The sequence below is a fragment of the Mustelus asterias genome, chromosome 12 (genome assembly GCF_964213995.1).
Source record: "Mustelus asterias chromosome 12, sMusAst1.hap1.1, whole genome shotgun sequence".
NCBI classification, from domain to species: domain Eukaryota; kingdom Metazoa; phylum Chordata; class Chondrichthyes; order Carcharhiniformes; family Triakidae; genus Mustelus; species Mustelus asterias.
In genome coordinates, this window is record NC_135812.1 from 57,704,544 (window position 1) to 57,729,485 (window position 24,942).

Consider the following 24,942-nt stretch of genomic DNA (forward strand, 5'->3'; position numbering starts at 1 on the left):
AACCCCATTCCACAAACATAAACATTCACTTCCTCCGTCACCCACTATTCCAACAACAAGATGCTCTGCAGCAACTTGCCAAGGTTCCTCCCAAATCTGTGACCTCTATCAATGTGCATTCTAGAAAAACAAGAGCAGCAGATACATGAGAACATGTTTCCCTCCAAGCCACACACTATCGTCATTGAAAATATATCACCGTTCCTTGACTATTTCTGGTTCCAAATTTTGGAACTCCCTCCCCAACAGCACTGTGATGTAACTACACCACATAAATGCAGCGGTTCAAGAAGGTAGCTCAGCACCCTTGGAAATGCGACATTCACATCTGATGAACAATAAAAAAAATGTCCACAGACTTTATAAATACTGGAAACCATAAAATTGTTCTTCATTTTCCACATACTGATAAGGAACACTAATGCTGATCTAGAACATGAGCTGATAACTGATGACGATCTATCACTTCCTGAACACTACTGAAGAAAGACTTTCATTTTAAAGAACCTTTCATGTCCTCAAAATATTCCTGCACAGGCAATTAAGTACTTATAGGGCGTTGTCACTGTTGCAACCTGGGGAAACATGGCAAATAAGCTATACATCGCAATGTGATACATGTCCAGATTATCTGTTGAGGTTGGTTGAGGGATTAATATTGGCCAAGATATCGGGGAGAATGTCCCTACATTTTTTTGAAATTGTGCCAGGGGATCTTTTCCACCTATCTGAAAAGACGTATGGTGGCCTCGGTTAAATATCGCATCTAAAAGACAGCACTGTCACTATTGCTGCATTCCCTTGGCCAGGAGTGTCAGACTAGATTATATGATGAAGCCTCTGGAGTAGGACTTGGATCAATTATTCAGTGGCAACAGTGCTAACACTACATCACGGCTGACATCTTATTTGTACTTTGCACAGCTTCACAAATTCTTCTGTTCATCGCACAGAAAGTGACACAACCGAGGCCACAAAGCTATCAGGGAAACGTGAGAGCCAGTTTGAAGAATAGGCAACTTCTTTGATTTTAAAGCGAGCCAGATTTTGAAGGTGTACGAGAGAAAAACTCTTGATGAAGAAATAGTTTCTCCTTTAAGAGGGGCTTATCTTATGAAGAAATGTTAAGCAGGTTGAACCTATACCTATTGAATTTAGAAGAATAAGAGATAATCTTATTAAAACATATAAGATCCAGAAGGGATTGGATAGGCTAGATACTGGGAGGATGTTTCCATTTTTGTGCAAGATGAGTGCTAGTGGATACAGTTTAATAATAAGAAATCTCCCTTTCAAGACAGAGATCAGGAGAATGTTTTTCTCTCAAAGGATCACTTGTGGGGAATTCTCTTCCCCTGAAAGCAGTGGAAGCTGGGGCATTAGATTTATTCAAGGTAGAGTTGGATAGATTTTCAATAGACAAGGGAGTCAAGGGTTACGAGGGTTGGAGAGGTGGGGACAGATGGAAAATGGAGTTGAGATACAACCAGATCAGCCATGATCTTACTGACTGATGGAATAAGCTCGAAGGGCTGAATGTCCTACTCCTGCATCTAAGTCCTATTTTCCTAGTGAATATGGGGCGAAGACGGGTATATGCGGTTAAGGTTGCAGAACACCATGATCTCTTTGAATGGTGGAACAGACCATGGTATGGAGGCCAAATGGTCTCCTCCTAGTCTAATGCTTGGTCTGCACACACATTTGAGGACCGGATGGAGCGTGTCACTTGGAGTGTGGCGTACTTGTCTGGAAAAACATTAGAGGGTATGCTGTGGACAGCTTGCAAGAAGTCGCCTCGCTCCGGCACCATCTTTTTTTTTTAATGTCAGACACATTCGGCCCATTGGATCTGCACGAACAACAATCCCACCCTAGGCCCTATCCCCACAACCCCACAGATTTACCCCGCTAATCTACACATCCCGGGACACTATGGGCAATTTAACATGGCCAATCAACCTAACCCGCGTATCTTTGGACTGTGGAAGGAAACCAGAGCACCTGCAGGAAACACAAGCAGACATGGGGAGAATGTGCAAATTCCACACAGACAGTGACCCAAGCCAGGAATTGAACCCAGGTCCCTGAGCTGTGAGGCAGCAATGTACCACCATGCCGTGCTTTAACATATTATAGAAGCCCTAGTGACAACGCTGACTCAAACCAGCATTAGATTACACTGCCACCAGACTCCTATTTATTGCCTATAGCTCAGCCTTAAACACCATAATTCCAGCAAAACCCATCTCAAACTCCATGACCTGGTGCTCGGCTCCTCCCTCTGCGACTGGATCCTAGACTTCTTAACCCACAGACTACAATCAGTAAGGATATGCAACACCTTCTCCATGATTGTCCTCAACATCGGTGCCCCACAAGGTTATGTCCTCAGCCCCTTACTATACTCCTTATACACTTATGACTGTGTGGCCAAATTCTGCTCCAACTCCATTTTCAAGATTGCTGATGACACCACCATCGTGGGTCGGATCTCAAACAACAATGAGACGGAGTACAGGAAAGAGATAGAGAATCTGGTGAACTGGTGCGACAACAATAATCTCTCCCTTAGTGTCAACAAAATGAAGGAGATAGTCATCGACTTCAGGAAACGTAGTGAAGGACATGCCCCTGTTACATCAATGGTGATGAAATGGAGATAGTCGAGAGCTTCAAGTTTTTAGATGTTCAGGTCACCAACATGGTCCCTCCATGCCGACGCTATAGTTAAGAAAGCCCACCAATGCCTCTACTTTCTCAGGAGGCTAAGGAAATTCAGCATGTCCACTATGACTCTCAACATTTTTTACAGATGCACCATAGGAAGCATCCTATCTGGATGTATCATAGCTTAGTACTTCTCCTGCTCTGACCAAGACCGCAAGAAGCTACAAAGGGTCGTGAATGAAGCCCAGTCCATCACGCAAACTAGTCTTCCATCTATTGACTCCGTCTACACTTCCTGCTGCCTCGGGAAAGCAGCTGGCATGATCAAGGACCCCACACACCCCGGACATACTCTCTTCCACCTTCTTCATCAGGAAAAAGATATAAAAGTCTGAAAACATGTACCAACCGACTCAAGAACAGCTTCTTCCCTGCTGTCATCAGACTTTTGCATGGACCTATCATATATTAAGCTAATCTTTCTCTTCACCCCACCTGTAACTGCAACACTATATTCTGCACCTGATCCTTTTCCTTTTCCTCTATGTACTTCACAAGCGGTATGTTTTACCCATATAATGCGCAAGAAACAATACTCTTCACCGTATCCCAATACATGTGACAATAAATCGAATAATCAATCAAGCGATGTATGATGAATTGTGTGCACGCTATGAGTCGTATCAAAGCTCCAGGACACGGAAAGAGTGAGCCACAACCAGACTAATTTCTACCTCAGCTGCAAGTGTACATCGCTTCAGAGAACAGTGGACAATGTATTAGGTGTGTTTGGGAGCAAAGCACCAGGAGAAAGATGATGAAGGATTGATAGATGGCCACTGAGCAATCCTTATCAAGGCTGAACTGTGTGTTTCAATCAACTCCTAGAAATTATGCAGTTGGTTCTCTGAATGCAACCTTGAAAGAAAGAATCATTTGAAAACAGCAGCAAGGTGATAAAAGGAACACTCCAACCACAACTGTATTTTAGGCAGCAAGAATAAGAAGTCTATTATTTAGCATGATTTTTGTCGCACCGTGTATTTCACAGAATCGTTACGGTGCAGAAATCATTTGGTCCATCATTGGCTCTCCAAACGCGCATCATGATTTTTCCCCGTACTCCTGCACATTATTTCTATTCAAGTAATCATCTGACGTCCTCTCGAATGCTCAATTGAACCTGGCTCCACCACACTCCCAGGCAGTGCATTCCAGATCCCAACCACTCACTAAAAATATTTTTCTAACATCACATTTGTTTGTCTTGCAAATCGCTAAATCTGTTCCCTTTCATTCTTGATCCTTTTATGAGGGGGAACAGTTACCCCCTCATCTACTCTGTCCAGCCCCCTCATGATTTTAAACAGTTCCCAACAGCTCCAATCAATCCTCATAACTGAAGTTTCTCATTCCTGGAAACATTCTTGTAAATCTCTTTATTTATCCTCACAAACATTATTAAAGAATGTTTTATCCTGTCCAATTAGCTTTTGTTGTAGCAAACCAAACGATGGCTACCCAGAGCAGGCCACACTGAGGCCTACACTGAGTCTGCTAGCATCCATGCCTAGCTAATCCAAATGGTACATGGCTTTCCTGTTAAGCTTACATGTGCCTTACACGCATGCACATGTACATGCACACAGTCACATGTAACATACAAACATGCACAGACACACATTTGTGAACATGCTTTTACCTCTTCCTTTGTGAACTGGGCAGGTCTTGTTTCTCCTCTCGAGGCTTGTGGTTCCATCTGTGGAATAATGTCAGACAAAACATCCTGATCATTATCTGATCAATAGCTGATTGATCCCAAGAGCTGTTGGGGATTAGACTTTAAACAGCAGTGCCTTGCCAAAAGGAAGCTTAAGCAGAGGATTTGCTTGGGTCCAAGCGCTTACTCAGGCCTGGGCCTGAGCTTAAACACTTACCTGAACCTCAGCTTTTGCATACTGCCAAGTAATTGACGGATTGTGACAAGAAGTTTGAATTCCATACTTCATATTAAGAGTCAAAGAACATAATGTTTTGAATGGTCCAAATCATTTGAACATGTTTACATTTTTTAGATGAAGGGCTGCGACCTACAGGACTTTGGAAAGGTTGAAAAGAACGGAGGAGCTGATAAAGCAAATCAGAAAGTAGCGATGAGATGACTTTAAGTTTGGAGAGAGTTTAAATTAATTTGGCAGGGGTGTGGGTATAACCTCCTAGAATACCAAAGTGCACAAAAAAAATAGGAGATGGGTAGCAGCAGAGTAGTAAATAGTGAGGTATTAATTGGGTTCAGCATGAGGGGCAAGTAATCAAATCTAAATCTGGGTTCATGTGCATGTATGTGAATGCGCAAAGTGTGTTAAATAAGATTGGTGAGTTCCAGGTGCATATAGCCACATGAAATATGTTGTTGTGGTGATAACAGAGGCCTGGCTGCAAGAAGGGGCTAACTGGGTATTCAATATTCCTCGATATAGGTGTTCCTGAAAAATAGGAAAGAAAGGATGGTAGGATTAAGGAGATCATTGCAGTGTTGGAGAGAGAGGATGTCCCAGAGGATTCAAGTACAGAATCTATTTGGCTACAGATAAGGAACAAAAAGGTGCAATTATATTGCTCGGTGTAGTCTATAGGTCACGAACTAGTGGGAAAGACGTACAGGAAAGTGCAAGAATGATACAGTATTTATAATGGGAGCCTTTAATTATCCAAATATAGACTGCACAGTAGTGTAAAGGGCAGAGAGGAGGAAGAGTTCCTAGATTGTGTTCAGGAGAATTTTCTACAGCAGAATGTGTCCAGTCCAATGAGAAAGGAGCCGGTTCTTGGGAATGAGCTGGGTCAAATGGATCGGGGGTCAGTAGGAAAACATTTGGGGAACAGTGATCATTGTATCGTAAGGTTAAAGATGGCTATGGAAAAGGGCATGAAACAATCCAGAGTAAGAATAACGAACCAGGGAAATCTAACTTCAATGGAGTAAGAAAGGATCTTTCCCAGATAAATTGGAATCAAAGGTTGCGAGGAGAAACTGTAACTGAACAATGGGCTGCCTTTAAACTAGAGATAGTTCAGGCACAGTCAAGGTACATTCCCATGAAGGGGAAAGGCAGAGCAAACAAATCCAGAACTTTCTGGATGACAAAAGAGATAGAAATTGAGATGAATTAGTTAAATTGGTCACATAACAGGTGTCAGATGGAGAATACAACTGAGACTGAATATCAAAAGTTCAGAGGGGAATTGAAAAAGCAAAGAAATGAAGTAAAGTATGAGAAAAGATCGGCAATTAATATAAAAAGGAACCCAAAAGTCTTCTATAGTCAAATAAATAGTAAAAAGGAGTGGGGCTGATTAGGAACCAAACAGAAAATTCTTTAATGCTGTCATAATTGTTTTTAGTTAAGTTTAAAAAAACTAGTCTTCATCCCACTCTTTGCTCCCTCAAACTGAACGTAAAATTCAATCATGTTATGATCACTGTTACCTATGTCTTCATGGTGAGGTCATCAATTAATTCTATCTCTTTGCACAATATCTGGTCTAGTATAGCCTGGTTTCTGATTGGCGCTGAATGTGCTGTTTGAAGAAACTATCCTGAAAACATTCCATTAATTCCTCATCAAGGCTACCTAGGCCCATCTGATTTTTCAAGTCTATGAGTAGATTAAAATCCCCCATAATTATCGCCACATCTTTCTCATTGGCTTCCATTATTTCTTCCTTTAAATGCTCACCTACCATGTGGTTAAAGTCAAGGGGCCAGTACACCACTCCCACAAGTTACTTCTTGCCTGATCATTTGTCATCTCAGCAGAACCACCCCTCTACCTTTTCCTCACTTCCTGTCCTTTCTAAATGTCATGTGGTCTTTAATATTGAGGTCCCAATCTATGTTCTGTAGCCACGTCATTGTAATAAATTTCAGATCATATTTATTTCTATTCACGCTATCAGTTCATCCATTTTGTTTCAAATGGATAAATTGATAGCGTGCATTCAGATACGGAGCCTTTAGTTTTGTCCTTTTATTATTTTTGTAACTTCTAGCCTTATTTGCTGATTTACTCTTTGATTTGTATTTTCTGTCCCTTCCTGTCACAGTCTGTTTATCATTTCCCATATTAATACCTTTCTCTCTTGCCTTGTCTCTACTAACCGATTTACCATACCTTTCCAGATGTGATCCCTTTCTCCCACTATTCAGTTTAAAACCCTCAGTCTAAAGAGAATGTATGCACCATCTGTCAGTCTAAGGTTTAATAATAGATGCTAGTCTGAATCAAACAGACTACACTGCTGTTACGATTGTAACATTTGGTAGGAATCAACAATATTGATGGTGACAATATTTTTTCCTTTAATACAACAATCACAGGAATGAACACAAAATACTGTGGATGTTCCAGATATGCGGTTCACTGGAACACTGGTCCCAGCATGGTTCTTGTTACTAATAGTGCCTGCATTCAGATGAAGAGACCTTCATTCTGTCCTTTTATAAATTTTCTTGATGGGGATCTTATTTGCTGGTGCTCTGTTATGTTTACAGGCTGTGGCTTCACCAAAGTTCTATACAACTCCAACGTGACTTCCCTGCTTTTGTAATCTATGCCTCGATTGATAAAAGCAAGTGTCCTATATGCCTTTTTCACCACCCTACTAATATGCCCTTCTGCCTTCAGAGATCTATGGACAAACACGCCAAGGTACCTTGGTTCCACAGAACTTCTTAGTGTCATGCTGTTGATTGAATACTTCCTTGTCAAATTACTTTCCAAAGTGTATCACCTCACATTTTTCACGGTTAAATTCCATCTGCCAATTATCTACCCATTTGACCATGCCATCTATATCTTCTTGTAGCCCAAGGCATTCAGCCTCACAGCCAATCTTTGTGTCATCCGCAAACTTACTAATCCTACCCCCAATTAGTCATCTATGTCATTTATATAAATGGCGAATAATATGGGACCCAGCACAGATCCCTGTGGTATACCACTGGACACTGACTTCCAGTCACTAAAGCAGTCTTCTGTCATCACCCTCTGTCTCCTACAACCAAGCCAATTTTGAATCCACTTTATCAAATTACCCTTTATCCCATGTGTATTTGCCTTCTTTATAAGTCTCCTATGTGAGACCTTGTCAAAAGCTTTGTTGAAATTCATATAAACTACATCGACTGCACTACCCTCATCTACACACCTGGTTACCTCCTCAAAAAATTCAATCACATTTATTAGGCATGACCTCCCTCTGACGAAGCCATGCTAACTATCCCTGATCAAGCCTTGCCTCTTCAAGTGGAGATAGATTCTCTCCTTTAGAATTTTCTCCAATAGTTTCTCTACCACTGATGTGAAACTCACTGGTCTGTAGTTCCCTGGCTTACTCCTACAATCTTCTTAAATAGCGGAACCACATTAGTTGTTCTCCAGTCCTCTGGCACCACCCCAGTGACCAGGGAGGAATTAAAAATTTAATTGCCCCTGCAATCTCCTCCCTTGCCTCCCACAGCAGCCTGGGACACAATTCATCCGGACCTGGAGACTTATCCACTTTTAAACCAACACCCCCACTATCTTGTCCTTCCCTATGTCAATTTGCCCAAGAATCTCACAGTCTGTCCCTGAATTCCATACTTATTCTCTTGGGTGAAGACTGATGTAAAGTATTCATTCAACACTTTACCATTATCCTCTGGCTCCATCCACAGATTGTCCCCTTGGTCCCAAATGGGCCCTACTCTTTCCCTGGTTTTCCTCTTCCCATTGATATACTAATAGAATATCTTGGGAATTTCCCTACTTTTACCAGCCAGAGCTTTCTCTCATCCCTGCTTTGCTCTCCTATTTGCTTTTTTAAGTTCCACCCCGCACTTTCTGTACTTCATTAACGCCTGCACTGATTTTCCTTCTCATCGTATCCTGAATATCTCTGATCATCCATGGTTCTCTGGACTTACTCCTTGCCATCATCCTAGAGGGAACATGATGGCTTGCACCATCCCCATTTCCTTTTGAATGCCCCCCTTCTGTAGATTACCCCATTAGCAGCTGTTCCCAGTCTTGGACAGAACCTGCCTTATTTTACTAAATTCTGCTCTGCCCCAATCCAAAACCTTTTTTGCACCTTGTCTATTTCTTTGAACATAACAAGCTTAAATTGTACCATGTTGTGATCGCTATCACTAAAATGCTCCCCCACCACCACCTCAACCAGCTGTCCAGCTTCATTCCCCAGAATCAGGTCCAGCACAGCTCCCTCCCTTGTTGGATCCTCTACATATTGATTTTAAAAAGTTCTCCTGTACACATTTCAAGAAATTCACTCCATCCAAGGCCTTAGTACTATGTCTATCCAAGTTAATGTGGGGAAATTTGAAGTCATCTACTGTAATACTACCCTATTGTTGTTATTTTTACACACCTCTGTGAATTGTGCACATATTTGCTCCTCAATTTCCCGCTGACTATCTGGGGGTCTATAATAAACACCTAGCAATGTGGCTGTCCTCTTTTTATTCCTAAACTCAACCCACAAAACTCCATTTGAAGCCCCCTCTAAGATATCATCTCTCCTTACTGCAGTGACTGACTCCTTAACTAACTAAACAATGCCTCCTCCTCTTTTACCCCCTCCTGTGTCTCGCCTGAAGATTCTATAGAGTGTTGAGTTGCCAACCCTGCCCCTTCTTCAACCATGTCTCCGTGATGGTTGTTGTATCACAAATCCTCACCCTTAACTCATCCATTTTACCTGCAATACTCCTGGCATTAAAGTAGAGACAGTAAGAAGTCTCACAACACCAGGTTAAAGTCCAACAGGTTTATTTGGTAGCAAATACCATAAGCTTTCGGAGCACTTGACGAAGGAGCAGTGCTCCGAAAGCTTATGGTATTTGCTACCAAATAAACCTGTTGGACTTTAACCTGGTGTTGTGAGACTTCTTACTGTGTTTACCCCAGTCCAACGCCGGCATCTCCACATCATTAAAGTAGAGGCCATTCAGCCTTGCTTTACTCCCTTGAAACTTAATACAGCTGCACTCCCACTGTTTTGATTGTTTTACTGTATAATGCTGTGACCCTATTCTGCTAATAGTCTGTGTCACCTCCCCCTGTCAAATTAGTTTAAACTCCTCCCAACAGCACTAGCAAAATGTCCCGCAAATATGTTAGTCCCACTCTGGTCCAGATGTAGACAGTCCCACTTGTACAGGTCACACCTTCCCCAGAAATGGTCCCAGGAATCTAAAACCCTCCCTCCTGCACCATCTCTTAAGCCACGCAGTCATCTGCACTATTCTCCTATTTCTGTGTTCGCTAGCACATAGCAGAGATTACAATCCAAGAGGATCGGCTTTTTAGTCTACTGCCTAGCTCCCTGAATTCTCGATGCAAGACCTCATCCCTCTTTCTATCCATGTCATTGGTACCAACATGTACCATAACCTCTGCCTTATCACCCTCCCTCTTCCGGAGGCCCTGCAGCCGTTCAGTGACATCCCTGACCCTGGCACTAAGGAGGCAACACCCCATCCTGGAGTCACGCTGATGGCCACAGTAGCGCCTATCTGTTCTCCTGACTATAGAATCCCCTATTTCTATTGCCCTGCCACTCTTCCCCCCTTTCCCTCCTGTACAGACAGGCTGCTTGTGGTGCCAGAAGCTTGGCTCTGTCTGCACTCCCTGGAGGAAGCAGTGCCCTCAATAGCCTCCAAAATGTGAGCGAGACCCCAGGGGACTCCTGACCTACCTGCCTGTTTCTCTTGGACTGCCTACCAGCTGCCATGGTGGAACTTGAACCTATATATCCAAAGCATTCACATGGATTACTAGTCCAGTCACTTACCCACTATGCCACCCTCTCACTGAAAGGGTGTGACTATCTCTTGGGGCTAAGTGCCCAGGTAACTTTCCCCCCTCCCTGATGCATCACAATACCCAAAGCTCAGACTCCAGCTTGTCAACTTAGAGCTGAAGTTCCTCAAGCTGCAAACACTTATTGCAGATGTGGCTGAGTTGATCACACTGGCATCCACCAAATCCCACGTGCTCCAGCTGCAATACATCACCTGCCACCTTGATTTTGTTTTCATTTAACTAATTAGATGTAAAATTTAGAATATCACTCAATGAATATCCTCAGTTATATTATGGTGTTTATGAGATAATCTATAAATTTAATATAATCCTCACATCTCCCCAATATTGGTTTAATGAACTGTTCCAGTTGTGGGGAGAAACAAAAACTTAAAAGTCGTCACTTGACCACCTGCATGCGGCACAGTTGCACAGTGGTTAGCACTGCTGCTTCACAGCGCCAGGGATCCGAGTTCGATTCCCAGCTTGTGTCACTGTCTGCGTGGAGTTTGCACGTTCTCCCCGTGTCTGCATGGGTTTCCTCTGGGTGCTCCGGTTTCCTTCCACAATCTGAAAGACGTGCTGGTTAGGTGTGTTGGCCCAAACAGGCCCTGGACTGTGGCGACTAGGGGAATTTCACAGTAACTTCATTGCAATGTTGATGTAAGCCTTACTTGTGACTAATAAATAAACTTTACTTTATTTAATGTCCCTGTGTTTCAGCTCTTGCTCTCATGGTCTCTGAATCTCTCTCTTGGACCACTCTTTTTTTGTAAAAGGCCAGAACAGCACCTCCCTCCTCACTTACAAATAACCAGATTTAAGCACTCGGTCTATCTAGCTCCATCCTCATGTGACTTTGTTCCATTCCTCCCAGTCCATAGGATCTCTCCTGTTCTTTGCCTTTGTATGAGTTCCTTCCTTTTAGTTTTATACTGTGTCTCACTTCTCTTGTTGACCAAGATTGTTTAAATAGGGGCATGTATAGTTCTCAAATTTTACCAGATATTTCTTTGGAAACGTTGCATGATTTATTTGTAGTTTTTTCAATATTAGTTCTACCCAGCATATTGTGGTCAATTTCTGCCTCATCACTAAAAGTCAACCTTACCTCAATTTAAAACCTTAGTTCCTGATGCTATCATACTATGATCACGATTAGCTTTTCTCTTACCATTAGATTGTTGACTAATTAAGGCTCATTACTCATCATTAAATCTAATATGGTCTCTTCTATTGTTGGTGGAAGAATTTCATTGATCCAGAATACTTCTGCAAATACAGTCAAGTAATTCACTTAGAAATTTACAACTTAAACTTTCTTTTGTTGTCTCATTATGACTACTTCCTTTTTGCAGCAAACTTCTCTGATCTGTTTTTATCCACTCATCTTTATCACTGTCATCTGGAGGGTTGTAGACAACTCCTAAGACTTGCATCCTTTTCAGTTCATTGAGGAAGGAGTAACCAAAAGAGTTTGGAGGGAGAGGAGGAGTAAGGGAGGGAACTTGGAGGGTGGAAGAAGTAAGGGAGGGAATTTGAGGGTGGAAGGAGTAAGGAAGGGAGTTTGGAGGGGAGGAAAGAGTGAGGGAGGAAGTTTGGAGGGGGGAAAAGGAGTAAGCGAGGGATTTTGGAATGGAAAAGGAGTAAGTGGGGGAGTTTGAAATGGGAAAGGATTAAGCGGGGGAGTTTGGTGGGGGAAAGGAGTAAGGGAGAGAGTTTGGAGGGGGGGAGGAGGAAGGGGATGGGCTGTGGATGTCCTGGTGAATATACAAGGGAGGGGTTTGGGCAATCAATGTCCACCTCCTAGGGAGCAAACCGAGGGTGGGCATGAAAGGATGGAAGGGTGAATGTGCCTGGGGACAGAGAAAGCTGACAGGGTAGAAGTATGAGGGTATGTTGGGACCGGTAGAAGGGGTGATGGGGGTGGTTGGTGGGGATTCAGAGGCAGACATGGACCATAGTGGTGGGAAGGTGGTGGTCAGGGAGGTCATTGGAGGTGGGGTTTTCGGGGAGGTACGGTGCACATTCAGCTGGACATTGTTGAAGGAGAATTGGGGGCTGCAGGGTAATGGAGGGGCGGTCGAAGGTAATGCCAGCGATAGTAATGGTGATGGGGAAAGGTCATGGGTGACAGTTGGAGGGGAATGAAGGTAGAGCTGAGGAAATAGATCACCATCAACATCTTTCTGAAATCAAAAGGGATTGATGCTACAAGTTGGATGAAAGCAGGTTCTGTTTGAAAATAAGTAGATTGAGATGCGGATCAGTTCAGATGGACAACTGAAAGCTAACCCCAGCAGCACCAGAGGTTAGCACTGCTGCCTCAGAGCGCCAGGGACCAGGTTTTGATTCCCAGCTTTGGTCACTGTCCGTGCAGAGTCTCCACGTTCTCCTTGTGTCTCCACGGGTTTCCTCCAAGTGCTCTGGTTTCTTCCCACAGTCCGAAAGATTTGCTGGTTAGATGCATTGGCCATGCTAAAGTCTCCCTCAGTGTACCTGAACAGGTGCCGGAGTGTGGCGACTAGGGGATTTTACAGTAACTTCATTGCAGTGTTAATGTAAGCCTACTTGTGACTAATAAATAAACTTTACTTATAGAGCAGGTCAGGACAGTCAATGTGATGGGTGGATGGAGGATCTGCTTGTGCAGGGGGAGTGTTTGTACACGCTCTGAAAGGCCCTGCCAGAGTCACCTCTCCCTCCAGAATCACTCATGGTGTGACTATGTACAATTGAACTATGAGTGATGAGGTGATGGCGGGACGGGGGTGTTGGTATTGTGCTTTGTGAATGTCCTATGAACTGTAACCTCTCTTTCTCACAACACTGCTTGTATGAAAGAAGGATGTTTTGCAATTGGCAGCAAATAGACTTTGTCTGCTATGGATAAAATAGTATGAAGCCCAAGCATTGAGCTATTTTCCACAAGAGCCTTGTTCCATGAGTCAGACTTTACAAGCTGTTGCTCAAGTCCAATTGGGACTTTTCAGCTACCTTTCCTGTATTGGGAGGCTATAGAATGCATTTAAACTCAACACACAGTTGGAGATTTGGGTGGAGATTTTCCCCCAGGATTGAGCTCGACTGGTTTACAGCGTCATTTGGCAGATTCCCTCTCACTTCTCCAGGAGACTCAGGTTCTTCAATGTGATCAGGAGGTGTCAGTCAGCCTCCTTGCATTGATTCATTATCATCCCAGTTACCAAACCCTTGACCTATGTTAAACCTTTAAAATAGGCTTTAAAGTAGATTAGAAAGCAGAACCAACCTTGATGGGGTGATAAATTTGAATAATTCTAATCAATATTTGGGTGCCCGTACCACCGTTGGGATCAAATACTGCTGCTTTTCAGAACTCCCTAGGACAGGTGTTAAGAGAACAAACCCAGCATATTGCTGCACTCAAGGAACATCAGTCAGTACATCCTCTGCAATCCCCAAACTCCTGAAAGGTTTAGTCACTATTTCAGTCTCTTTAATGATGCAGCTCACTCCTCCCATATTGCTGGTATTATTTGAATTGTGACAATAGAAAACTGTTCTCTATAAAATATTCTACATAAAGTTCATTATGACTCCTCATTTGAGATTCTTATAAAGACCATTTTACCGTTACCTTAAGCCAGTCTCCATAATCTGTATTTGCTTTGAAAGCCATCTCTTATTTTTCTCAGGTTTCTCAAAGAGCTTTATTAACAACATTAGGCCATTCAAGCCTATTCTGTCATTCATGTAAATATGGCTGATCTGTACCTCAGCGCCATTAATCCACCTTAGTTCCATGTTGATATTCTTACCTAACAAAAGTCTATCGATCTTAGCTTTAGAAATATTCCTAGCAATTGTTTATACACAATGCACCTGTTTAGTGTCAGCCATTACACCAAACAATGTTAAACTCGAGACATGAAACTAGGGAGTGTTACAGGCCTCGCTGTTTCTCCCAGATCAACAGCATGAGAGAGAAGGACCTGCTTCACTTCATGGGCTCCAAATTACAGCATCTCAGAGCCAAAAATCCAACCTGCACATCAACCAAAACAAGCAACAGCCAAGAGAGAAAAAAAACAATCAGCTCATTTAGAAGAGGGAGTGTAATGGGAGATCGTCAGAAACTTGTAACTTACTCTGAGGAGCTTGCGTCAGGCAGACTGAGATGGGAACTGGGTTGTTCTCAGAATCCACTTTATACAAAGCGAGACTGATCAATCAAACTGATACCTTTGTTGATCATGCGACGCAGAATCATCTACGAAAGAAGAAAGCATGATTCATTTTATTCAGTGGAAAACACCTCTCTTGAATTTCAGAGTTGCAGGCAGTTATTTGAGCTCTCTAGCTTGCGACATACTTTCCAACATCAGAGGAAACCACAAGCTTATCTGTGCCTAACCATTCAACAGCACAGGAAATGTCAGCTGTCCAGCTCTCCTGTTCCAGCAATACACCAAACACACCACATGCACAGCCCCAATGATGCTGGGACGACAAACATGATTTCCTGTTGCTTATCAAATTTAGAGGAGAGACGTTTTATTAACTGTTTCTTTAATACCCCCTCCTCCTACCCCCGGCTCCAAAAAGTTCTCAGATCTTCTGCTGGGTTGCAGATCACTGGGTCTCAGCTAGCGAGTGTCATGTGCTCCAATACCCACTTAAAAATCCGTCACATATGAGACAAAACCAGGATTATTAGCAGGCTATTTTACCATAATGTGCATCATTACAGTGAGCTAATCAACAATGGTCCACAACACCACAAGCCTTAACCCAATGACACCTCGGGAGCAGGAACCGCTCTATATTGATCAGAAGTAGGAACCTGGGCTCTTTCTTGCTGTCTCCTTTGCCTAAAGACAGTGAGACCACTTAAAGTTCCACAGCTACTGCTTTGCTGAGAGCAGTTAATAGAACATCCACCAGGAATCAGACTTGGAAATTCGTACACCCAGGCTTAGTCTTGAATTAAAAGAGAAAACGCTGGAAAATCTCAGCAGGTTGGGCAGCATCTGTAAGGAGATCTCCTTACAGATGCTGCCAGACCTGCTGAGATTTTCCAGCGTTTTCTCTTTTGGTTTCAGATTCCAGCATCCGCAGTAATTTGCTTTTATTTAGTCTTGAATTAAACTTGATGTGGAGATGCCAGCTTTGGACTGGGGTGGGCACAGTAAGAAGTCTCACAACACCAGGTTAAAGTCCAACAGGTTTATTTGGAATCACGAGCTTTCGGAGTCACTCACCTGATGAAGGAGCAGCACTCCGAAAGTTCATGATTCCAAATAAACCTGTTGGACTTTCACCTGGTGTTGTGAGACTTCTTATTGAATTAAACTGATTGTTCAGTATGTTGTTTTGTTCATAAGGCCATTCCCACAATATTCATTCCATTTTAAACAATGTCCTTCATTGTAACTGCTTGGGATCATGCACCCCGTATCTGATAGACCAACCCCAACACCTAGTGTGCCAACCCCAACACCCGGTTTATAATCCCAATAACCAGTTTCTATTCCAAATACCTGGTGTATAACCCCTATATCTGGTTTATAATCACAATACATAAAAACACAAACTAGAAGCAGGAATAGGCCATTCGGCCCTTCAAGCCTGCTCCACCATTCATTTTGATTATGGCTGATCATTGAATTCAATATCCTGATCCACCTTCCCCCCATATCCCTTGATCCCTTTAACCCCAAGAGCTATATCTAATTTCTTCTTCAAATCAGACAACGTTTTGGCTTCAACTACATTCTGTGGTAGTGAATTCCACACATTCACCACCCTCTGGGTGAAGGAATTTCTCCTCACCTCAGTTCTAAAAGATTTACCCCTGATCCTCAAACTATGACCCCTAGTTCTGGACTCCCCCATCATTGGGAACATTCTTGCTGAATCTACCCTGTCCAACCCTGTTAGAACTTTATAAGTTTCTATGAGATCCCCTCTCACTTTTCTAAACTCCAGTGAATATAATCCTAACTCCAATCCTAATACCTGGTTTATAATCACAATAAAGGTGTACAACCCTAATACCTGGTTCAAGATCACAATATCTGGTTCATAACCCCAATATCTGTCTTCTAATCCCAATATCTGGTGTATAACCCCAATTCCTGGTTTATGATCCAAATACCTGGCTTATGATCCAAATACCGGGTTTATAATCCCAATACTTTGCTTATAACCCCAATGCCTGGTGTAGGATTAGATAGGGTGGATAGTGAGAGCCTTTTTCCGCGGATGGTGTTGGCTAGCACGAGGGGACATAGCTTTAAATTGAGGGGTGATAGATATAGGACAGATGTTAGAGGTAGATTCTTTACTCAGAGAGTAGTAAGGGCGTGGAATGCCCTGCCTGCAGCAGTAGTGGACTCGTCAACATTAAGAGCATTCAAATGGTTATTGGATAAACATATGGATGATATTGGAATAGTGTAGGTGAGAGGGGCTTTAGATTGGTTCCACTGGTCGCCGCAACATCGAGGGCCGAAGGGCCTGTACTGCGCTGTAATGTTCTATGTTCCATAACTCCAATTCCTGGTTTATAATCCCAATACATAGTGTATGATCCCAATACCTGTTTCATAATGTCCAATTTGTCACATAAAGTTGTTAGAAAAAGTAGCAAGCCTGGGAATTGAGAGCAGTTTAGAATTTAGTGGACCAAGAGATTGATTAAGAGGTAAAGAATAATGTATGAGAGTAAATTAATATGAAATATAAATGTAGGCTGTAAAAGCTTCTGTACGTATGAAAAAGAAAAAGATTAGTGAAGACAAATGCAAGCCCCTTACAGTCCATAACAGGAGAATTTACAACCATGAAGAAGGAAATGGCAGAGCGATTAAACAACGACTTTAGTTCTGTCTTCACGGAGGAAGACAGAAATAACTTCCTAAAATACTATGGGCTTAGTGAGGAGAAATTGATGGAACTCAAAGCCGATAAGTCCCCCAGGGTCTGATAAACTACATCCCAGGCTATTAAAAGGATGATTGTGGAAATAGCAGATGTGTTGGTTGTCATCTTCCAAAATTCTGTAAATGTTGGAAGAATCCCGGCAGATTGGAGGGTGGCAAATGTAACCCTGCTATTCAAAAAAGGAGGGAGAAAAATTGGGATTATAAACCAGTTAGCCTAATGTCAGCAGTTGGGAATTCCCCCATTTTGAGAATAATTGCTGTGGTCAGAAGCTCCAATGGCATCTTTCCCACTGGCCAGAATGGTGGGAGCCCATGCCAGATTCTGCTCTTGGAACCTCATTAATTATGCACAGGCATGTTCCCCTCAGAATCACCCGGCAGGCTGGCAGCTGATTCGTCTGCCCGCCATCGGCAGGCAGGATTGAAGGTACTGGTGCCATATTTAAACACCAGCCCAGTACATTGATCCCACTCTCTCATCACCAGACTGTCCAGGATGTCAGCAACCCAGAGGGAAAAGGCTAGCAGCCTCAAGAGGAAGCCTGTTCTTCAATTCATCCACCATCCCCCTACCTCCCCCCCCCCCCCCCCGCCCCCCAGCCCATCACCTGCAAGGCACCATGCCCCACTTGGCATCTACCCACCACACCTGGAGTCTTTGCGCATCTCCTCCAGTAAACGCTGTGCTATCCTTTTACCCCCTTGTTTGTGAGCTTTCGTGCAGTCTTGCCGGAGTCCAGCTTACCTCTCCTCAGTCTTCCCTTTGCTTTCCGTTGTTCATCTTCTTCATACATTTCCATGCCTCTCTGTCTACCATTGTGAGCCCTCACCCTGAACCCCCCCACCTCCTTCACAGCCCTCCTTCCACGCTGCCCCGTTGTCTTTGACAAGCCGACTCCTTTGACTTCATCTCACACTCCACCCCCACTTGAACTTTGGATCTTGGTTGCGTTGGCTGCATGAGTCCCGCAGCACAGTGATGTCCAGCTAGATATTGGTGTGTGGCATGAGGGGGGAAGGAAACTCCTGGATTTCCCAACCCCAGGTTTTGCACTGACCCAAGATGATAAACACAGTAAGAAGTCTAACAACACCAGGTTAAAGTCCAACAGGTTTATTTGGTAGCAAAAGCCACTAGCTTTCAGAACAGGCTGTCCCTTCGTCAGGTGGGTGGGAGTTCTGATTAGAACTCCCACCAACCTGACGAAGGGACAGCCGGTTCTGAAAGCTAGTGGCTTTTGCTACCAAATAAACCTGTTGGACTTTAACCTGGTGTTGTTAGACTTCTTACTGTGTTTATCCCAATCCAATGCCGGCATCTTCACACCAAGATGGTTACACAGGAGGGTCATGGATCCAGTAGCACGATGCTGTCCATGAAGACCAGCTCGGTATGAAGATGGAGAGCAGGAACTGGTCACCCCGACAAAGTGATGTAAAGCACATCAGGGACAGCACAGTGCTATGGCAGAAAGTTATTGCACGCACCTCAAAGTCTCTTATGAACTGAGGACCACCTTGTGCATGCCACTCTTTAACAATCGAGTTTTAGACTGGCAATTTCATGGCACAAGATTGGAAAGCCTGACAGGATGCTGGCACTCAGCTGATTTAATGAACATTCATGTGATGCAGATGAATGAAAATGACATTCACGCCATCAGCCAGTGGGAAGGCCACCCACCATTAATCCAGCATTGGGAAAATTGTTGTGTGATTTTACGTTAGTGGGTTTCTGAATTTTTTGGCTCCCACTAGATTCTCTGCTTCAGTTTGCCACTGGTAGGATGGGGGAATTTGCCTATGATGTCCTACATCCTAGGGTTCTAAATGAGGCAGTTGCAAAGATAGCTCGCTAGGATTTTCAAAAATTCGCTAGATTCATTAATGGTCTCAGCAGACAAATATCACACTGCTATTCAAGAAAGGAGGGACAGAAAACGGGAAATTAGAGGCTAGTTAACCTGACATCAGTCTTCTGGAAAATGATGAAATCTTATAAGGAAGTCTTAACAATGTAGTAATATGATCAAAGTCAACATAATGTTCTGAGAGATAAATTGTGTTTGATGAATATATTAGAATTTGTGAGGATGAAGTAGGGTAATTTAAGAGGAACCAGGAGACATAGTCCACCTGGATTTCCAAAAGGCATTTGATAAGATAGCACACAAAAGGTTAAGAGGCAAGATAAGGGTTCATGGAATTCAGCGTAATATATTAGCATGGATTGAGGATTGGTTAACAGACAGAACCAAACAGTAGCAATAAAGAATAAGCATAACTGAGGCATTTTCAAGTTGGCAGGCAGTTACTAGTGGAGTGCTGTTAGGATCAATGCTGGGGCCACAACTACTTACAATCCTTGTGAATGATTGAGACAAAGAAATCTAGAGTAATGTATCTAAATTTGCTAATTATAGAAAGCTAGGTGGAAGTGTAAGCTGTGAGGAGGATACAAAGCTGTAGACATGTTAAGTGAGTGGCAACAAGATGGAGTGTAATGTAGGAAAGTGTGACATTATTATTCGCTTTGGTTGTAAGAATGGAAATATTTTTAAAAGGCATGAAGCTTGAGAATGTTGATATTCGGAGAAATTTGGGTGTGTGTTTGTACAATGAACACAGGAAGTTAGCAAGCAAGTTCAGTTAAGCAATGAGGCATGCATATGGCATGCTGGCCTTTATTACAAGGGGATTGGAGTACAGGAATAAAGTGTTTTGTTCCAGTTGTACAGGGTTTTAGGGAGACCACGGGCGGAATTTTCCGAAAAAGTGTGTCATTTTTGGTGAGAAAATTGGTATGATTCCTGCCGGCGCGATCCAGATCACAATGTTCGGGCATGTAGAAGAATTTTTTTCCCTCATGTGAAAAGCATTGCACCTGAATCTTAAAGCGTCTGAGTCATCCACCCCGAGCAAGTCATCTGAGCACTTAAACAGCTCCACAGTACTGGCACTCATTCAAGCCAGGAGGCTGGCAGCAAGGAAATGAACTCCTAGATTTACCGAGAGGGTCTTCAGCCATTTTCTGGATGCTTTGGAGGAGAGGCAGGCTACAGTATACCCTCAGGCTGGCAGGAGGCCCTCAGCAGGGTGATGAATCCTGCCTGGGACACAGTGGCAACACTGGTCAGTGCCAGCAGCCTGATCAAGAAGACAGGTGTGCGATGTACAATATATGTATATCATGTATGTTGGGGTTTGGGGTGCATACTGCTCCTTTAAGGGTGCAGGTCAGGTAACCCTTGGGGGATTAGCTCTTCCCAGTGCAGGACCCGGTTTGTACAGTCTTAAATCTGACTATGGAACTGTGTACACCTACAATAAAGAGCACCCAGTGTTCAAGTTATCAAGCCTATCTCATGGTTCTTTAGGCAGCATAAGTTGATAGGTGCATACATAACAACTGGCCATAAGGCTGCTTCATAGCCAATGCATTCTGTTGGTGTACCGTTCTGGCGAAGGGGGAGGGCATCGAGCATTGTCTCAGACTTCGTAGGACGGCGCTGGAAAGGACCTAAAGTATGGCAGCCCCGTGAAGAACGGGTAGGATTGTTCCGAACACCATTGCTCTGTTCAGGGGAGAAGGTAGTACTTGTCTGGAGGCTGGCTGAAAAGGTCATGGGAAACGGTCACAGAGGGGACTCGGGGCGCAGCCAACAGCAGCGGCAGAGTGCTAACCACAGTTGTCAAGGGGTCATCATGGGAAGTGGGTGTTGAGGGGGCTTGGGCTACAGGCGATGGTGGGATGAGGCTTCGGTCCTACAGTAGTTGAGGGAGCGGCCATTGTGGGAAGCGGACACCAAGTGGACTCGGGTTACGGGCAGCTGCTAGTGACAGCGGGAAGCGGCTTTGGGTCTAGACTCGTTTGGCAGGAAAAATTTCTACCAGCGGCAAAACAGAATGGTGGCATTGTCACTGGACTAGTTAATCCAGAGACCCAGGATAATGCTCTGGGGACCGGGGTTCAAATCTCGCCACTGCAGATGGTGATATTTGATGCAATACAATTCTGGAATTAAAAGTCTACTGATGACCACGAAACCATTGTCAATCAGCATAAAAACCCATCTGGTTCACTAATGTCTTTTAGGGAAGGAAATCTGCCATCCTTACCCGGTCTGGCCTACATGTGACTCGAGCCACAGCAATGTGGTTGACTCTTAAAATGCCCTCAGGGATGGGTAATAAATGCCGGTCCAGCCAGTGACGCCCACATCCCATGAACGAATAAAAAAAGTCAGCTGGATCTGTAGCAGAAGCAGACAGTCCAGAGAAACAAGAACATTCTGTCGGTACAAGGTGAAGCCGATCAGTTTGACTTCTCCCTAAACTGGAAGGGAAAACTGTGAAAATGGAAGTTGACATGGGGGCAGCAGTGTCCTTGATATCCGAAGCAGTCTACAGGGAGAAGTTAAAAGCCCTGCCATTAAAGCCTGCCAAGATCACATTGTGAACGTATGGTGCAAGTGGTACCCCTCAAGGGGTTTGCACTGGTGTAGGTATAATTAAGGGACCAATGTGCAGAATTACCACTATATATAGTAAAAGGCTACTATCCTGCGTGATTCAGACACTCCTGGTTAAAGAAGTTTAAATTGAACTGGGGTGTGAATAATAGGCTGGCGGGCTCGAGCACAAGGTTACAAGGTATTTTGGGAAAATTTAAAGAGGTCTTTCAAGAGACCTTTGGAGAGATGAAGGATGTCAATGTTAAATTACAGCCAAAACCAGATGCTTGTCCAAGAAGTTTAAAGGCACGTCTGGTACCATTAGGCCTAAGGTGGAGGCTGAATTGGAACAACTGGTTCTAATGTACCCAAATCCACCAGCAAATGGGCCACCACACTGGTTCCAGTTTTGAAATCAGACGGATCGGTGAGAATTTTAAAGTGACAGTAAATCCCGCCCTCTATGCGGTCCAATACCCACTTCCTGTCATTGAGGATCTTTCCAGTGGCCTAGCAGGGGGAAAGAAATTCTCCAAAATGGACCTATCGCAGGCCTATCTGCAGATGGGGGTAGTGAAGGATTCACAACGCCGCTAACGACAGTCACAAACTATCCTGTCCCGCTACAAGCGGCTTCCTATTGGCATTATGTCAGCTCTGACTCCTTTCCAGAGGGCCATGGACCAAATCCTAAGTGGGTTGACAGGAGTCTAGTGTTACTGGATGATATTTTGGTCATGGGTTCAACAGAGGAGGTACATTTAAAGAACCTGGAGGACACCTTAAAGAGGTTGTCAGAGCATGGCCTACAAGAAAGAGAAATGTGAGTTCTTTAAGGACTCAATTGAGCACCTGGACCATGTAATTGATGGTAATGGGTTACACAAGGTGTCTAAGAAGATGGAGGCCTCCAGGTCCAAAGACCAGAAAATGTGCGCTAATTTTGGGACTTATTAATTACTAGGCTAAGTTTGTTCTGGATTTGGTGACAGTGTTGAAACCGATGCATCGGTTGCTGGGAAAGGGGCAGCCATGGAGGCAGACCAATGAATGCGAGGAAGCCTACCTGGTGGTAAAGCAGGCTTTGACAAGGTACCGCATGATAGGTTGTTGTATAAGGTCAAATCTCACATGATCCAGGATAGGGTAGCTAAATGGATATAAAATTGGCTTGATGACAGAATGTGGAGATGCCGGCGTTGGACTGGGGTAAGCACAGTAAGAAGTCTCACAACACCAGGTTAAAGTCCAACAGGTTTATTTGGTAGCAAATTGATGACAGAAGCCAGAGGTGATTGTAAAGGGTTGTTTTTCAAACTGAAGGCCAGCAGTGTGCCTTGGGGATCGGTGCTGGGTCCACTTTTATTTGTCATTTATATTAATGATTTGGATGAGAATATAGGAGTCATGTTTAGTAAGTTTGCAGATGACACCAAGATTGGTGGCATAGTGGACAGTGAAGAAGATTATCTAGGATTGCAACGTGATCTTGATCAATTGGGACAGTGGGCTGACGAATGGCAGGTAGAGTTTAATTTAGATAAATGCGAGGTGATGCATTTTGGTAGACTGAACCAGGGCAGGTCTTATTCAGTTAATGATAGGGCCTTGGGGAGAGTTATAGAACAAAGAGATCTAGGGTACATGTTCATAGCTCATTGAAAGTGGAGTCATAGGTGGACAGAGTGGTGAAGAAAGCATTCGGCATGCTTGGCTTCATCGGTCAGAACACTGAATACAGGAATTGAGACGTCTTGTTGGTAAGGCCACACTTGGAATACTGTGTACAGTTCTGGTCACCCTATTATAGAAAGGATATTATTAAACTAGAAAGAGTGCAGAAAAGATTTACTTGGATGCTATCAGGACTTGATGATGAGTTATAAGCAGAAGCTGGATAGACTGGGACTTTTTTCCCCTGGAGCGTAGGAGGCTGAGGGGGTGATCTTATAGAGGTCCATAAAATAATGGGGGGCATAGATCAGCTAGATAGTCAATATCATTTTCCAAAGTTAGGGGAATCTAAAACTACAGGGCATAGGTTTAAGATGAGAGGGGAGATACAAAAAGGTCCAGAGGGGCGATTTTTTTCAGAGGGTGGTGAGTGTCTGGAACAAGCTGCCAGAGGTAGTAGTAGAGGGGGTGCAATTTTGTCTTTTAAAAAGCATTTAAACAGTTGCATGGGTACGATGGGTATAGAGGGATATGGGCCAAACACGGACAATTAGGGCTAGCTTAGGGTTTTAGAAAAAAGGGTGGCATGGACAAGTTGGGCCGAAGGGCCTGTTTCCATGCTATAAACCTCTATGACACCTCACCCTATGGGGTTGGGACTGTCCTGACCCATATTATACCAAACGAGGATAAAAGACCCAAAGCATTTGCTTCAAGATTGTTGGCAAAACCTGAGGAAAAGTATACTCAAGTGGAAAGAGAAGGCTTGGACATTGTCTTTGGTGTCAAGAAGTTTTATCACTTCCTATGTGGCAGGCATATTGTACTTCTATAAGCTTTTGACACCCATCTTAGGGTCATACCCAAGAATACCGTCCATGGCAACAGCTCAATTACAAAGGTGGACATTGGTGTTGTCAGGCCTACTTGTAAGAAATCCGGTACCGCCAGTCTGAGAAACATTTATTTTCTCAGAGGGGGGTAACTCATACGATGGATTATCAGCTTCCTTAAAACCAGAGAGAGACAGAATTTGAATCAAGAGTATTGTGATTGCACAATATCACTCACAAACCACTGGCCTATATCGTGTTCTCTCAAACAAGGAAATAAACTCTGGACTATGACTTGATGAGGATTTGTGGTGATTCTGCACCCAAAGTAGCTGTGGTTTAAGGAACACAATAGAGGTGAATTTCTTCACATTAAGATGGAATTCTGACTGTATCCACCTGTAAATCTGCCAGTTGTATTGATGGAATGCAAGATGGCTTGTGGAAATTCAGTGACAACCAGACTCAACACAGCCTCCATGATACAAACAGGCATTTCACTCAACTCAAC

General features: G+C 43.6%; 1 protein-coding gene across 1 annotated transcript in view; it reads right to left on the reverse strand.

The window, feature by feature from the left end:
- Nucleotides 1-14,969, reverse strand: part of unc13d (unc-13 homolog D (C. elegans)) — a 148,216-nt gene extending 133,247 nt beyond the window's left edge. Inside the window, exons 1-2 of the mRNA XM_078225269.1 lie at nt 14,672-14,969; nt 4,373-4,429 (exon numbers count right to left, since the gene is read on the reverse strand). Coding sequence (XP_078081395.1) covers nt 4,373-4,429 — 57 coding nt within the window. The 5' untranslated portion in view covers nt 14,672-14,969. The remainder of the gene's footprint in view (nt 1-4,372; nt 4,430-14,671) is intronic.
- Nucleotides 14,970-24,942: the final 9,973 nt, after the last annotated feature.